Consider the following 15,213-nt stretch of genomic DNA (forward strand, 5'->3'; position numbering starts at 1 on the left):
TCGCGCTAGGATTCTAGAACCATGGATGGTGCGGCCGGCTAAGCCACACGGAAAGTGTAAGCCGACTCCACACTGCTTGAACTTCGAGATGAATCAACCCGTTAAGCGTGTTCACATTTAACAGCACCGCTAGTCATAAAGCGCAGCCGGGGAGCTGTAGGGCTCCTGAAGTGCCCCAAGGATGGCGTTCGATAGCGCCTGAATACCTGGGGGCAAGTGCCTGGGCTTGGAGGATCGATAAGTAGGAAGCATTCCTAATGCTATACGGAATACGGATGAAAGTGGAGATTCTGTGCAGAGGCCAGAGCGCCAATGGCAACCGCCTATTCCTCCATGCATGACGTATTGGAACTCATAGTTCGATGATTTCGATCTCCTTTCTGTAACGAGATTCGGAGGCGAATAATAATGTCGGTCCCGGGAGCTGGAGAATCTCCAGGAATCCAGTATTCAGGAAATTCGAGAGTGGAGTTTGCGTCTGATGAGCCATCATCCCCTCGGGTCCAGCATGTTGTTACTATGCCTGAGTCAACTGCTCCTCATTATCGATTCCTCATGATTCGTTCTGGCCCTAGCCCCAGTCCTCCTCCCCGAAGTGCCGCCGAAGTTTGCCACCGCGTGTACTTTGTTTATTTTTGTATGTCATCCTTGTCAAAAACAAGGAATTTTTACCAAAAATTGGGGGACCCTCTCGGCTCCATCATTTATACTTGATAGAGACGTGGATGATCTGATGCGCAACATTTTTCCGGAAGCCGGTGTACTTTCGGGGGGCCAGGAGGCTGAACAGTAGTATCATGAGAGCGAGAGGCTGACCGCTGTGGGGACGGAGACATGCCGTGAAGTATTATTCTTTACCGCGTCGAGTTTCCCGTTGGATATTGGTGCTCAAGCCTCAAAACCTGCAGTGTCCTGGAGGACACTACAACTATCAGCGTTCAGCGTACTGAGGATTTTGAAGGTGATAACAACGATTTTCTCTACATCCATAAAGATAATGTCCTTTCGCTGAACTTCATAAGAAGTTTGGCAACCGTCCTTATCTTTGCTGGTGCTGTACTTACGCGGGAATTGACATTCGTGCAGGGCTCTGAACATTGCTCTGGACTTGGGACATTTGAGTCTTGAGACAATAATACCATGAAAGGCGTGAATCACTGGAGACTCGGAGAGACGGTAAGTGGCGTTTGTAATTTGCAAGCGAGCCCGTCTCCAGGGCACCGGTTCTCGTGCTAGCTCCACGGGTCAGCAGAGCCATTTCTTTGTGGCGACTGTTTTGGACTCAGTAACAGCCTACGGAGTATTTCCTGAAGAATTGTGGACTGTTGTTGGTAAACATATTGTTGTCTGATCCCTCCATGGGTGCTCTGATCGAACTGCTCCCAACTATCGACCTGAGCGAGCTCACGGAAAGGCGGTCCTTCTGAATCTGGAAGGACGGGCGAATAGCTGCATTTGAATAGTGGCCAAATATCCAGGATGCATAGCTAGGATTTTCAAATCGATAATAATCCTTGAGGATCCTCGCGGTTGCATTGCGGGGTAAATCGATGCCAACTCATGCGTGACGGTCGTAAAGGAACAACTAGCAGAGATCGTCAAGATCAAGATAGGCTTGGACTGCTGAGTGATCATAGCGTCTATTATCGACGAATTCCTGAAGCCGACTCGGATTGCATCGCGGAGGATGAAGCAGAGGATTTGATTAATTGAAAGAAAAACCGATGGGCTCGGATAATGTTGTATATTCCGGGAAACATGGTATCGATTTTACCATAAATACGCCATCATCACGAGTAATAGCGCGATACGGTGCGTAATTTCAAGACGAGGGAAAGGCCAGATGGAGATCAGCGTCGTTATTCCGCCGAGTCAAAGAAACAATTCAACGACTCTTGATACAATCTCGCAATTCGAAGAAGGACACCCAATTGGGGCTCCTCGAATGGGCTAATATATCAATCAGCCACCATGGATTCAGACTACAAGTCTCGGAAGGAGGCATTCGTGTCGAATCTGACCGGAGGAAGCATTCATGAAATCAATGCCGTGACCCTCGTCGCGCCTGTGAGTTGAGAATCTTTGGCCAATTTCTGTTCTCGCTCGTCCAGCGCACTAAAGAACAGCACATCCATAGGCTTCTGTGTTTCTTTGGTCGGTGCTACAATCCCGACTTTCCTTCTTCATGCCCTACGGTCCTGCGGCCCTCATCACGGACTTCTTGGTCAACGTCTTAGCCATCCTGTTTGCTACAACGTTCTATTCATCTGCCCCGTGGCTCCTCAACATCCTCTTGATCTCCCCAGCTGTCCTGATACTACTGAATTCGAGACCTCGCCGAACGACAACGAAAGCGAAGCCTCCGCAGACCGCAGCCCCGCAAGATGGATCTGACGCATCCTTACCTATCCACCCATTCCTTACCATTTACCGTGCTGCCATGATGATAATCACCTGCATCGCCATATTAGCGGTCGACTTTCGTGTCTTTCCTCGTCGGTTTGCGAAAGCTGAGAATTGGGGTACTTCGCTGATGGACCTGGGCGTGGGGTCCTTTGTGTTTTCGGGCGGAGTTGTGTCCGCGCGCTCTGTTCTCAAGAGTCGAGAAAGTGGTTCACCGTCGAAAACCATGACACAGAGATTTACCTCATCAATACGGCACTCTATCCCGCTTCTCATTTTGGGACTGATTCGACTTTATAGTGTCAAGAACCTAGATTATGCGGAGCATGTTACTGAATATGGTGTGCATTGGAACTTTTTCTTCACGCTGGGATTCCTGCCTCCATTTGTGGAAATTTTTGAGGGTCTAGCCACACTTATTCCCTCATACGAGGTTCTCTCGCTTGCCGTTGCCGTGCTTTATCAGGTTGCGCTCGAGTCAACCGATCTGAAGAGTTATATCCTTGTCTCTTCTCGAGGAGCCGACCTGCTTTCAAAGAATCGCGAGGGAGTGTTTTCTTTCCTGGGCTATCTAGCTATTTTCCTCGCTGGACGTGCCACCGGGATTCGAATCATTCCAAGTGGAACGTCTTCTTCAACGACCGCACAACAAGCTAGAAAGCGCGTGCTTATTAGCCTCGGAGTGCAATCACTAGGGTGCATAGCACTCTTTGCACTGAACTCTACCTACTTTCTAGGATATGGTGCCAACATACCCGTCTCCCGACGTCTTGCCAATATGCCGTACGTCCTTTGGGTTGCAGCTTTCAACAACGCCCAGCTCTTCCTCTTCTGTCTCATAGAAACTCTCTTTTTCTCGCCCGTTCACAAAGCATCGGCGCCAGGCAAAAACGAGGCAGCAGCGCGGACAGCTTTCGCGACGAGTCCAATCATGAAGGCGTTCAATCGAGGAGGACTTGCAGTATTCCTGATTGCCAATCTTCTTACTGGAGCGGTTAATCTGACAGTTCCAACGTTGGATGTCAATGATGCGCAGGCCATGATCATCCTGATTGGGTATGCTGCCGTCATCACCGGAGTTGCTCTGGGACTTGATAAAGCCAACATCAAGCTATCTCTCTAGCTGGCTTGACGTGACTATATTATTATCGAACAAGCAAAATATTGTATCTTGAACAAGCAGCTCGTTACGCGAATAATGTAAATATATCCATAATAATTGCTGTCGACTTCTGGCATGAGGCCTGTCTGACGTTTGTGCTACGGCACCTGTCTCACAGCCAGGATCCTCGAGAACGTATGCGGCGAACGAAAAATTCTTTGTAAGGTATAGCTATATGACTGGCAGAATTAGAAAATTCTTCGACAAATTGGAGCAGAGTAAGCCAAAGCTGGGGAAATACTATAAGAGCGGGGAAGTAAATGAAGGATGAGCAACCAAGAATCACATGCAAGCCTCCACTGGAGCTTAACCCAAGCTCCATCTGACACTTTGCCTCTCCACCTTCCTTCCAGACCTCACCCACTTCCCAATCGCTTCAGATGATTCGCGATGGCGCTCGAAAACGGGCAGCCGGTCTTCCTGAGCTATCCAGCGATCCGCGAAGGTCCGGGGGTGCCTTACAAGAATGAAGATCAGCCCATTCCCGTGTTCCGGGGACTGCCTCTCGCCATCGGAGCTACGCTGTAAGCTGCTCACCCTTTGCTCACGCTGCAAATACCTTCGAGTAACTGACACCATCTCGCGTTTTCAGGACCGCAAATATTGGTCTCGTTCAGAGCGTTCTCTGGCGCACCGGAGGCTTTGACGTGGTCCGCAACATTCCCGATCTAGACAAATATGCGCCCTGCTACGACCCGACCGTTACCCCCGTTCGCACAAGTGCGCAGTCTACATCAGAGAACGCTGCAACCCTTCCCATTCCAAAGACGAAAATAAAGGGCGACGCAGGATACTACACCACTGCTGACTACCGCGCGATCTACGAATCCGGCGATCTGACTCCCACGGCGGTCGTCGAATCTCTCCTCGCCGTGACCCGTCGCGACATCAAGCCACCCGGGAAGCATTCAGTTGCCTTCCTGGAAATAGCGGTTGAGAAAATTCGCGCTGCGGCTGCGGCGTCTACGCAGCGATACAAGGATGGGAAACCGTTGGGGCCTCTGGATGGCATCCCCGTTACGGTGAAGGATGAAGTACATATGGAGGGTTACAAGCGGACGCTGGGCTCGAAGATGGATTTCACGGGCCAGTTCGCTGGGTCGACATCCTGGTGTGTCAAGAAATGGGAGGAAGCAGGCGCCATTGTCATCGGGAAGTCTACAATGCATGAGTTGGGCTTGGGTACGTCTACAACCATAATCTTCCTTCTCAATTACACTGAGTTGACATAAAAACAAGATACAACAAACAACAACCCCAACTTCGGTACACCCCTCAACCCGCATAGCCCATCCTACTACTGCGGCGGCTCCTCCGGCGGCTCCGCGTACGCCGTCGGCGCAGGCCTAGTCCCCCTCGCCCTAGGCGCCGACGGGGGAGGCTCTATCCGCATTCCCTCCTCCTTCTGCGGCGTCTGGGGCCTCAAGCCTTCTCACAGCCGCGTAAGCGGTTTCCCTACTATCGGCCTTGCACCGTCCGTCGGTGTGCTGGGACCCATAGCATCGAACATCGACGACCTAGCCCTAGCCTACAGAACCATGGCAGAGCCCGCCAATGCCTCGGACGACGCGAAGTCTGCTGCGTTCCCGCACCCGCTCTCAGAGCTAACCAGCCAATCCCGGCCTAAGAACAGGACCATTGGCGTAATGCGCGACTGGCTCGATCGCGCCGAGGAACCCGTCCGCAGTGTCTTCGATAGGGCCCTTGCCTTCTACCGCGACCAGGGATACAGCATCATCGACATGAACATCCCCTACATCCCCGAAGGCGCCCGCGCACACGTCCTAACAATCATGGCCGAAATCGCCTCGGGCCTCTCACCAGCCCAAATCAAAAACCTCACAGCACCAAATAAAGTCCTCGTCTCGTTGGGAATGTACCAGATCACCTCAACGGATTTCCTCGCGGCACAGCGCATGCGCAGCCTCCTCATGTCTCATCTAGCCTTCCTATTCCAGAAATATCCTGGGCTGTTGATATTCACACCGACGAGTCCGATTCCGGGGTGGAAGATTGCAGGTGGGAAGGCGGACCTTGCGCGCGGTGTTTCGGATGGCGGGGCCTCCGTGCGCAATATGGAGTATGTCTGGCTTGCGAATTTTACGGGGTGTCCGGCGATCTCATGCCCAGGGGGTTATGTAGAGAGTGATAGACACCGTGTGCCTGTTGGGGTTATGGCGATGGGAGAGTGGGGGGCTGAGGAGGATTTGATTGCGTTTGCGAGGGATGGGGAGGGGGTTTTGGATGTTGATAAAGGGAAGGGGGATGTGGTGGGTTTGAGTGAACGGAGTGGTTTGACGATTCCGTGTGGTGCGGAGGCTGTGTGGGAGGATGTTATTGCCAATGCTAAGAAGGTGGGTGGTTCGTAGGGCCTGCATTTGTTAGTTTGTACTCAAGAAACATATACGCCGGTCATATCTAGTTATAGCTCATTATGATGATAAGGGGTCGTTTGGTTTCTATTCTCTGCAATTAAACAGTATACAACAGAATGTAATGAATGCATGGTGGTTGGGATATCGCAATGTCATGACCCCAACGCCCCGCTGAAAAAAAAAAAGAAAAAAAAAAAAGAAAAAAAAATTCCAAGCCGGCCTTGGATATTCGGCATTGTCAGAACGTGAGTAACATGATAATTGTACAATCTGGAAGTGCCAGCATGATAGTGTCGCAGGTAACGCTGTATGAGTGCGTCGTGTACCAGTGAAGCCTCGAATCAGATATAGATCTCCTCGCCGCGGACTGGCGCATAAAAGGAACATCCTAATTCCAATTCCTTCTCAAGTTCATTCAGTTCCTTGAGTATTGTTTCGCGGGGATGTGGGCCGTCATCAAACTTCTCTTTCACATGAATGATATACACGGAAAGACCGGCCAAAGGGCCTTTAGGACTGCCAATGAAAGCGGGAGCAGTCGATGCCGCACCTTCGTTGGTCCGAGTCTTTGACGAGGAGCGTGGGCTCTCGCCCCGTGCCGACGGACTTTTGCCTTTTGCGCGCGTTTTAGGGTCCGGTTCTACTGCGCTTGATCCAGAACTCCGTTCGCGTTTACGCTTTGTAGTTGATGAGAGCTGCTGGCGCCGCTCTTTAGCTACAAGTCCAGCGAGAGCGCACAGCTCATCAGCTAAATGACGCGGGCAGAGGTGGCCGTGGAGATTGACATCCTGGGTTTCATTTGCGTGGGAACATTCGATGAAGATGGCGCGTAGTTGACCAGAAGCGACCCTGGGCGCAGCCGCTTGCCAAACTCTAAGATTGCGTGGTTGACCAGATACCGTATCGGGCTCGGTATCGCCAAAGACGATTATCTCAGCACCCGTGTGTTGGTCGTATAAGAAGAATGCTGAGCTTTCGACTGTGGTATATTCTTGCTCGGAAGCCCTCGGGTGGGAAGACCTTCGCGTCCTAGGCACTATTCGCTTTAGTCCTTTTGCTGAAGGCGGGGATTTTACCTACCCTGTCTCACCACCGGATTCTACACTCTCATTAGATCCCTGCGGCTTTGGGTATTTTCCATGGCTGAGACCGAAACATTGAGTCAGCAATCCCTCACAAGCATGTTGATAACCCTTCTCATCACCACTGCCCATAGAGCTCGGCCCGTCCGCAAGGTGTTTGTACGTGAGACAACCGATGCCTCCCTTCTCATCGGAGAAATTGGGCCAGATGACATTGTTGAAGATATGTTTTTGGAGAGCCTCTATCACAGAGTCGAGTGCTGCAACCGGTTTTGAAACCGTCCCATTTGCGAGAAGTGGAGCGTTTATGGCTAACCCTGACACGTGGTCCAGATGAGGGTGTGTTATCAAAACGCTTCCGATAATGTCCTTGAAGATGTGTACCGAGTTTGCTTCGACAGTCTGGTGTGGTAGGGGTAGGCCAGTAAAAGCCCCGTCTGTGACGACACTGTTCTCGGACTTACACACAGCCAGGGCGTCGATAATTCCAGAGAGCAAGGTACCCGCGTCGACAGCAACCATGGAATTCGGGACCCAGTTGGTCGCCAAAGATCGGACAAGAAGGCTGGTGACCCTATCTTCACGGGGACCACCCGCCGGACCCTGGAGACAAACATTAGCCTGAGCATTTAATCAAGATATCAATGACTTTTTTGCATGAGCGCAGAATTCCATATCATCCCAACATATCAATGCTGTTTGTAGCAAAGAGGTAGAAATCCCGGAAGAAGAAGAAATACACCGGTGACTAACCAACACAACAACATGCATCGCAGGCCTATACTTCCCCTTGATGTCCTCCGGCTTATCTGGACGAGCCCCTATCCGACTAGGGGATCGCTTATCCACGTCCTCATCTTCATGCTGACCAGTCTCACTAGGGGGTTGTTGCGCATCGTCCCCCTTGCCCGCCTCGTCCCCTTTGCCGCTACCCGCGCCGGCTTGCTTCAGGTCTTTCTTGGTACGAGGCATTTCTATAAGCCGTAAGTTTTCCCGTCAAAAGAAGCAGCGAAAACACTCCGACTCCTATCGTCTCTGTTCCTTGCTGCGGGGCTGCGAAGCGGATTCGCCACAGCTTGAGCGCGGAAACAAGTCGCTCAAAGACTGGGCCGCGGTAGGGCTCCGTAAGCACAGCACGTGGTCGTTTTGATAGTCAACCGATAAGCGAAGAACAGGCTCGAGGAAGCGAGGCCCAGAGAACACGCAGTAGCTGGAGACCGGCCAACAGCTGTCACTGCAAAAGGGGCGCCAGCTCAGCGCAACGAAGGAGATAAACGGAGTGGCAAGTAGAGCAGGAAAGCTAATAATCAGTTAGTATTCGTCATGGGGTAGGTTAAGATATGATACGGGGCACGGGAGATTCACATAATGACAGTAAGCGGCTGAGCCTCGAGTGGATCGCGATATAGTCCGGGGATGGTGGCTGGCGGCGAATCTGAAATAGTGAGACTGCACCACGCGGGACTAGCCAGTAGACAATGGAATTCTAATTATGTGGGTTAAGCTTGCGGTGGGATATATATGGAGAGGTAGGGATGAGAAGGAGAGGAAGAAAGACTGGTTAATAACAAGTAGAGAGGGAGGAGACGAGAGGAGCCAAACAAAGAAGGCGCGATACAGGGAGAGTCAAGAGGGTTGCAGTCCTGCTGGATCGCGCGGCGCCTTCTTGGTCTAGAATGGTGTGGATCGGGCAACTTATCCCCCAGAACTAGAGGTACGAGTGACTATACGAGGTACTACTATAACCAATATGTTATGCATTTAGTCTCCGATCGATGTCGAGTACTCTAGATCTCCCTGCGTTCCTGCGGAGAACTCCATCCCTGTTAATTATTTAATGGAAGAGCACTAGCCCAAGGGGCTTTAGGCGAACACTCGCCCCAGCCTCTCCAACTCCCTCGGTATCCACCTATTTATAACATTGGGGATAGCGATAGGTGATACTACAAGTCTGCACCCGTAAGGCCATACATTCCAATCTTGAAGCACAAACCATTGTGCTCTCTGAACAAGCGACTCGGGTTCCAGGCCCAACAGTCTAAGACCCCCATCTCCCCTCCATAATCGTATCGTTGTTACATAGATTAAACTCATCTCTCAATAAAGCCAAGGCTCTCCAATCCATTAAAGAAAAAAAGAGAAAAAAAAAAAAAAAGGCCTGGCGCTGCCGGGCGGCTTCCACGAGTATCCCATTTCCACCTCACCCGACAATGCCCCGACGAGCCTTTCAGTCGGCGAATTCAAAGAACACCACAATGAATAAGACAGCGGCCACTCATCGGAGCAATTGCGCTCAATCAGTGCAACCGAAGCTCGCCGTCCCGATCCTCGACCTTATCAAGGGCATCCGTGATGCGCGATCCTTCGCCCTCGTAAAGGAACGAGTCGTACACGGTCGCGCCCACAAAGCAGCCAAGGAAGGGAGCAAGCAGCGGCACAACAAAGTAGTAATTCGCCGCTGTAAACACTTCGCGACCGTACAGGAAGGCCGAGAAGAGGCGTGGGCCGAAGTCTCGGGCCGGGTTAATCGCCTAGAATAGGGAGTTTAGCGACTCAATTATCAAGGCGCAGGGCAGGGGTACGTACATATCCGGTCTGCCAGCCCAGAGCAGCACCAATGGCAACAAGGAGCAGGAACATGGACAGCTGAGGCGACTGGAAGCGGCGCGCGTTGGCAGGGTCGGAGACGCTCAAAACGCCAAACATGAGCACGGCGGCACCCAGAACCTCATTGAAGACAGCCTCCCAGTTCGAGGAGAAGAAAGCAGCCGGGTAGGTGCAGAAGACACCGGCAGAGTGATGGCCCTTGGGACTCAAGATCGATCCACCGGGGATCGTGAACTCAGGGTCCCAGTCCAGGATAGCTGAGCGGTAATTGATATAAACAAGAGCAGCACCGACGAAGCCTCCCAGGAATTGAGCGAGCAGCTTGCCCGGAAGTCGTTTCCACTGGTCAGGTTGCGGTCGGACCAGAGCCATGACGATGGAGATGGCAGGATTGCAGACAGGGCTGGGTGTGGACAGGTAGCCGGATAGACAGACTGCTGCTGCCCAGGCCAGGTTGATAGAGAGCCAGGTGCCATAGGTGTAGTCGGACAACAGGGCTTGCGCGACCACTCCGTCACCGATAACGATGATCAAGCCGGTCCCGAAAAACTCGGCCGCGTACGGTTTGAGGGCTCGGGGAGAGAACCGGGAGAGTGAGAGGCACATTTTGTGTCCACGGGTTGATTATACCAGGACCTCAACTCTTCAAGTCGGACTGGGAGGAGGAGTGAAAGATGAGAGAAGGGAAGAGGAGGGGGATCGGCGATATAAATGATTCACGTAGATATGTACAGCCGTCTACCTCCAGCTAAAAGTGTTCCCTACCTACCGGAGTCCTAGTCCGAAGAGCGGGTGCCCATTTGCATATTTCATTGGCCCGTTTTACATGCTGTTAACTGCTTAATAAGGGTGTCGGCCGGTTTCAGTCAAGATGTGTCTGCGATCGATCGATACGAGTCATGAGAACCCAACACTGTACATGCACTTGGCAAGACACAGCTGAATGATCAACAAGAGGGATATCATTGAAAATGACCGTCGAGAGGTATACAGAGCCGGGTGCTTATAAACATGAAGAGAGTGTCAACAACGCCGTGGGCCCACTCCAGTCCCAGTGAGTTCATAAGATACATCAGTCATTCCACTGTTCCTTCCAGACACCAATTGAGCGGTGAACCCAGCATCACACCGCGAAAATACAGATAACCAGTTCCTATACATTATAAATACCATGGCTGTCCCACCAGCGGAATCCCGCCCATCAGAACGCCGACCTGACCCGCTAAAATCCAGAAGCTTGCAAAACAAAATCATCAATGGACAAAGTCCATGTTTCCGAGTCAGTCCTCGCGCGAGGTGATGTCATCGGGATTGCCAACAGCAGCATCGTAGCTCGGGATGGGTGGTTGGCCCTCTCGAGAGTACTCCTGGCTGTTTCTTGGACTCCCCTCAGGGCTGGTGTACTCCGGCGGTGGACCTTGCTCTAAATCATCCGGATTCACCAAGGGAACCTGCTCGGTGTTACTGGCGACCCCTCGACTTGATCCCTCGCCAGCATCCTCATGTGAGGGGACATGCGCAAGCGGAGCGAGCGAGATATCGGTTGGAGATCGAATAGGTCCAGGGCTGGCAGCGGGCGGTATCCGGACTGTTGAGCTTGTTTGCGCGTAGCTGGGGTCCTGGTAGACCCGATTCGCCAAGTGAGCGGCACTTTCTCGCCCGGACTCGAGAAGGATGCTGCCTTGCTCACTTCCGTATGGCGGAGGGGGAGCTAGACTACCAGTCATCGGTGCTAGACCCCATTTCTTGACGTTGGCTTCAATGAACACAAATCCCATCTGACCGAAGTTCACGTGTACAGTACAAGGTCCATTCGCGCCGATGGTAGGGAAGAAATTTTGCGACTTCTGGCCGTGAACAGCATCTTCCAGCTTCTTGCCGTTGCGGGTGAAAAATATCGTACCTGAACGGGGTCGATATCCCACGCCCACGACGTCGCCTTGTGTGAGAGGAGGTCCGTAAGGAAACGAAGTAAACGGCTGGTTATATCTCCGATGGCCGGTGGAATCGTATGCTACTGACGCCTTGTGATAACCTTGGCGATGAAAGTCAGCCGTAAGCCACTGTAATCCAGCGCAGATAACATACCGGGTAACCTGAACAGAGGATATGGTTTGGTAGACATGCCAATGCTGATCAGGGTGTTTTCGGGTTTATCATATATTTTTGCCTCCCAATAGTAGACGTCGTTCTGTTTGGGTACCGGTAAGTTTGTTTGAACACTGCATATTGAGTCGTAGAATTCGATTTCTGTTCGGCCTTCAACGAAGCAATTGGCGATCTCGAGTTCGGGCTGGAATTCCCACGCAGAAACACCTTTTTCTTGAATAGCAAGGAACTGGGATAGAGATATGTCGGTCTGCGATGACTCGGGCGGGTAGGCTTCAACGAATGCTGCACGAATCAGTCATTGTCAAGTGACAAAGATCGTTATAGAACCTACCCTTTGACCTCATATACTCCGACCTTGACAGGTCATCCATTACCTCCAAGGCCTCGGCCTCTTCGCGCAGGAATGCTTGCTCATCGTCGAATTCACCCGGTCGGCCCATACGATCCAGAAGGATCCGACCGCGCTGAGTATACTTGAAGAAGAAGAACGCAGCAAGGACTATCACGACAACTGCCGCTGAGCCAAAGGCAGACAGAACTCCGATCAAGATACCCTTCCCCGTCGAGTTGCCACTGACACTGATCGAACCGCCATTGCCCTGATCCCATGAAGCTGTTTGGAAACTCCGTTCGACTTTCGGTGCGACATATTGCGAATCAAATAGCGGCGGGTTATTAATGTTGGTTTCAAGGGAAGGAGGGTTCGTCCTGATGGAAGTCGCAAGGGTCGAGGGAGCATCCCAGAGAGCACCGGGCGCCGATGCCTCAAATCCCCGCATCGTTCATTGACCGAGAAAGAGACCTCCGTCGATAAGGCGTCGAAGCGACCGAGGTGGTGATAGATTAAATCGAAAGAGTGGAAAGCGAAACAGGATGACGCAAGATAAGCTGGATGAAACGGAGGATTCTTGAAAGGTTGGACGAGGATGAGACGAGAGTGACGATCGGGCGAGGGCTGGGACTGAGAGCGAGAGTCTGGAAGTGGAAGATGGATCGGCAAGTCACAGTCAAGAGCGGCCGGAACGAGGCGGGGGCTCGATAAAAATGGATCTCAGGCGCCAACCAAACTGTTTGCGGTCTTGTCGAGTGTTTGTCAACAGTGATTGTTGAAACGGCTCTCTATTTTTATAGTCGGCGCTTTTCTAGAAGGGATGATTGACAGCCCTTCGTCACGAGGTCTTCATTCTAGACCCTTCGTTATGGTGTGCGTCTTGTCAGCCATGGGTAATGCCATACAAGGCTCTAAGGGCAGCCGTACAGCGCCCCGTACGGGAACGTCATCCTCTCCCGAGCGCCTCATCATTCTGTTATCTTTGCCCGTTCCTTTCAGGCACCGCGAGTTTCCTGAGTCCTTGACGCTTCAGTTCACTCAGATCCTTGTCCATTTTCTAGGATGCGTGCCTCGGAACTTACCGTCTCTCCCGATGACTCTTTCGACATCCTCGTTACGGTCGTGACGGACTCCGAGTGCGACAAGTATCCAGGTACGCGCCGAACCCGTCCTAACGGCCCCCTTCACCTCTTCTAGCTTCCTGTCCATGTCCTTCCGAGCCCGATCATCTGTTGATATGCTGTCATATAGCAAAGCAACATGCTCGCAGGGTCGCCGCAAAGCTAGGGGTTCGCGACGGCCTAATCTACCTGGTCGGCAAGGCTACCATAAACTACGGCGACTCAGACCAACCGCGCCCTTTCCGACAAAGACGTTATTTTTATTACCTGAGTGGTGTCGACGAGGCGGATTGCTACCTGACATATGACATTCGTAATGACCTCTTGACGCTCTATGTCCCGGATTTCAGCCTGCAGCACGCAATATGGATGGGCCCAACACTGACCGTGGACGAGGCGCGACAGCGGTACGATGCAGACCGCTTTCGCTACTACGCAGCGCTGCGAGACGACCTGAAATCGTGGGTGGATCAATACAACAAAGGCAGCCCGGTATACATCCTGCACAGTTCGCAGAGACCCGAAATATCGTCGGAGGAGCTCCGGCTAGACGATGAGTCACTGATACCTGCAATGGATGCAGCAAGAGAAACCAAGGACGAATACGAGATTCGAATGATACGCCAGGCTAGCAAAATCTCTGGTCTCGCACATCGAAGGATTCTGGAGAATATACACCGTATGTCTAATGAGGCCGAAATTGAAGGGTTGTTCCTGGACACATGCGTGTCTCATGGAGCCAAGAACCAGGCCTATGAGATTATAGCAGGCTCCGGCCCCAACGCAGCAGTACTTCACTATGTGAAGAACAACGAGCCTCTCAGCGGGAGACAACTGGTTTGTCTCGATGCAGGCGCAGAATGGGACTGCTATGCGAGTGACGTCACTCGTACTTTTCCCCTGGGACAGGACTGGCCCAGTACATATGCAAAAGACATCTATGCCCTCGTAGAGGAGATGCAGGAAGAATGCATCAAGCGTGTCAAGCCCGGTATACGGTTCCGCAACCTACACGAGCTCGCACATGTCATTGCCATCAAAGGACTGCAAAGACTCGGAATCCTGAAAGACGGTTCCGTAGAAGAAATTCGTCGATCTGGAGCGTCCTCAGTCTTCTTCCCTCATGGCCTCGGCCACCATCTAGGACTGGAGTGCCATGATGTCTCGACACAGCCCATAACTGCTAATGGACGCCCGTCCAGGGAATTTATACCACAGATGAGCACCCCGCTGCTCCAGGAGGGCATGGTTCTTACCATTGAGCCTGGCATTTACTTCAACAAGCTAGCCTTGGAAAACGCTCGGTCCTTGCCGTTGGCGAAATACATCAACCTGGAGGAAGCCGAGAAGTATATCCCGGTTGGCGGAGTGCGCATTGAGGACGATCTTCTAGTTACGAGCACAGGGTACGAGAATCTCACCACGGCGCCGAAAGGCGAGGATATGCTAGAAATTCTTCGTGGCCGGGGAAGCATTGACCAGACAATCGGCCAATTATGTCAATGAAGATGTACGACTTCGGTTTCATATAACCAAGCATAGCAGTCGATAGTTAAGCTGCGTGCGCCGTCAGCGACTTTAGACTTGGTCACTATACCCAAGCCAATACGCCCTACAAATCCGTCGTACTCCATAGTGTCTATTCTTATGACTTACGTACACCCTCAATCGCACGACATCTCAAGCAAGAAACAACGCTACACAGCTTATGAAGCCTACAGAAGAAGGTGACACACGTGGCGCGTACCTACAGGACGTCAACGTCCCATGCATAGAAAAAAGCAAAGGGAACCGAGAAAGAAGTTTCAGGAACCAGGCCATTATTCCAACACCATCATAGATCGGAGATTCCTCCATACTCTGGAAGAGACAGTGTCAGAGTTTTCGTCCCCTTGCAGCCATTGAATCATCCCACGGGCAGGGCAGTGTCATCATCCATTATTCGCCAAGGTACGCGCCTACAGGGTTTCGACAGATCTGATGCCGGCGACTTAATTGAGTAACTGGTTACCTATTTACT

General features: G+C 51.9%; 6 protein-coding genes across 6 annotated transcripts; 3 read left to right on the forward strand and 3 right to left on the reverse strand.

The window, feature by feature from the left end:
* Positions 1 to 1,803: 1,803 nt before the first annotated feature.
* Positions 1,804 to 3,855, forward strand: gwt1 (putative GPI anchor biosynthesis protein Gwt1). Its single transcript, XM_073764832.1, has 2 exons — positions 1,804 to 2,067; positions 2,138 to 3,855. Exons 1-2 carry the CDS (start codon positions 1,972 to 1,974, stop codon positions 3,524 to 3,526), a joined length of 1,485 nt encoding a protein of 494 aa, XP_073621210.1. The 5' UTR covers positions 1,804 to 1,971; the 3' UTR covers positions 3,527 to 3,855.
* A 100-nt stretch (positions 3,856 to 3,955) lies between these two features.
* On the forward strand, positions 3,956 to 5,934 carry BDV17DRAFT_278638 (amidase; the record flags this gene model as incomplete). The annotated part of the gene is made up of 3 exons (XM_073759570.1): positions 3,956 to 4,089; positions 4,158 to 4,747; positions 4,805 to 5,934. The coding sequence occupies 3 exons, from the start codon at positions 3,956 to 3,958 to the stop codon at positions 5,932 to 5,934; spliced, it is 1,854 nt and encodes a 617-aa protein (XP_073621211.1).
* Positions 5,935 to 6,139: 205 nt separating this feature from the next.
* Positions 6,140 to 8,221, reverse strand: pdeA (3',5'-cyclic-nucleotide phosphodiesterase PDE1). Its single transcript, XM_073764857.1, has 3 exons — positions 7,776 to 8,221; positions 7,021 to 7,625; positions 6,140 to 6,969 (listed from the first exon to the last, which is right to left on the reverse strand). Exons 1-3 carry the CDS (start codon positions 7,992 to 7,994, stop codon positions 6,282 to 6,284), a joined length of 1,512 nt encoding a protein of 503 aa, XP_073621212.1. The 5' UTR covers positions 7,995 to 8,221; the 3' UTR covers positions 6,140 to 6,281.
* Positions 8,222 to 9,319: 1,098 nt separating this feature from the next.
* Positions 9,320 to 10,235, reverse strand: BDV17DRAFT_286094 (aquaporin-like protein; the record flags this gene model as incomplete). Its single annotated transcript, XM_073760835.1, has 2 exons — positions 9,320 to 9,553; positions 9,609 to 10,235. 2 exons carry the CDS (start codon positions 10,233 to 10,235, stop codon positions 9,320 to 9,322), a joined length of 861 nt encoding a protein of 286 aa, XP_073621213.1.
* A 337-nt stretch (positions 10,236 to 10,572) lies between these two features.
* On the reverse strand, positions 10,573 to 12,706 carry BDV17DRAFT_6291 (concanavalin A-like lectin/glucanase domain-containing protein). Its single transcript, XM_073764866.1, has 3 exons — positions 12,073 to 12,706; positions 11,718 to 12,023; positions 10,573 to 11,664 (listed from the first exon to the last, which is right to left on the reverse strand). The coding sequence occupies exons 1-3, from the start codon at positions 12,518 to 12,520 to the stop codon at positions 10,910 to 10,912; spliced, it is 1,509 nt and encodes a 502-aa protein (XP_073621214.1). The 5' UTR covers positions 12,521 to 12,706; the 3' UTR covers positions 10,573 to 10,909.
* Positions 12,707 to 12,883: 177 nt separating this feature from the next.
* BDV17DRAFT_6220 (aminopeptidase P family protein) lies at positions 12,884 to 15,121 on the forward strand. The gene is made up of 2 exons (XM_073764859.1): positions 12,884 to 13,225; positions 13,324 to 15,121. Exons 1-2 carry the CDS (start codon positions 13,135 to 13,137, stop codon positions 14,697 to 14,699), a joined length of 1,467 nt encoding a protein of 488 aa, XP_073621215.1. The 5' UTR covers positions 12,884 to 13,134; the 3' UTR covers positions 14,700 to 15,121.
* Positions 15,122 to 15,213: the final 92 nt, after the last annotated feature.

Source organism: Aspergillus undulatus, assembly GCF_047715775.1.
Source record: "Aspergillus undulatus strain CBS 261.88 unplaced genomic scaffold BDV17scaffold_1, whole genome shotgun sequence".
Taxonomy (NCBI): domain Eukaryota; kingdom Fungi; phylum Ascomycota; class Eurotiomycetes; order Eurotiales; family Aspergillaceae; genus Aspergillus; species Aspergillus undulatus.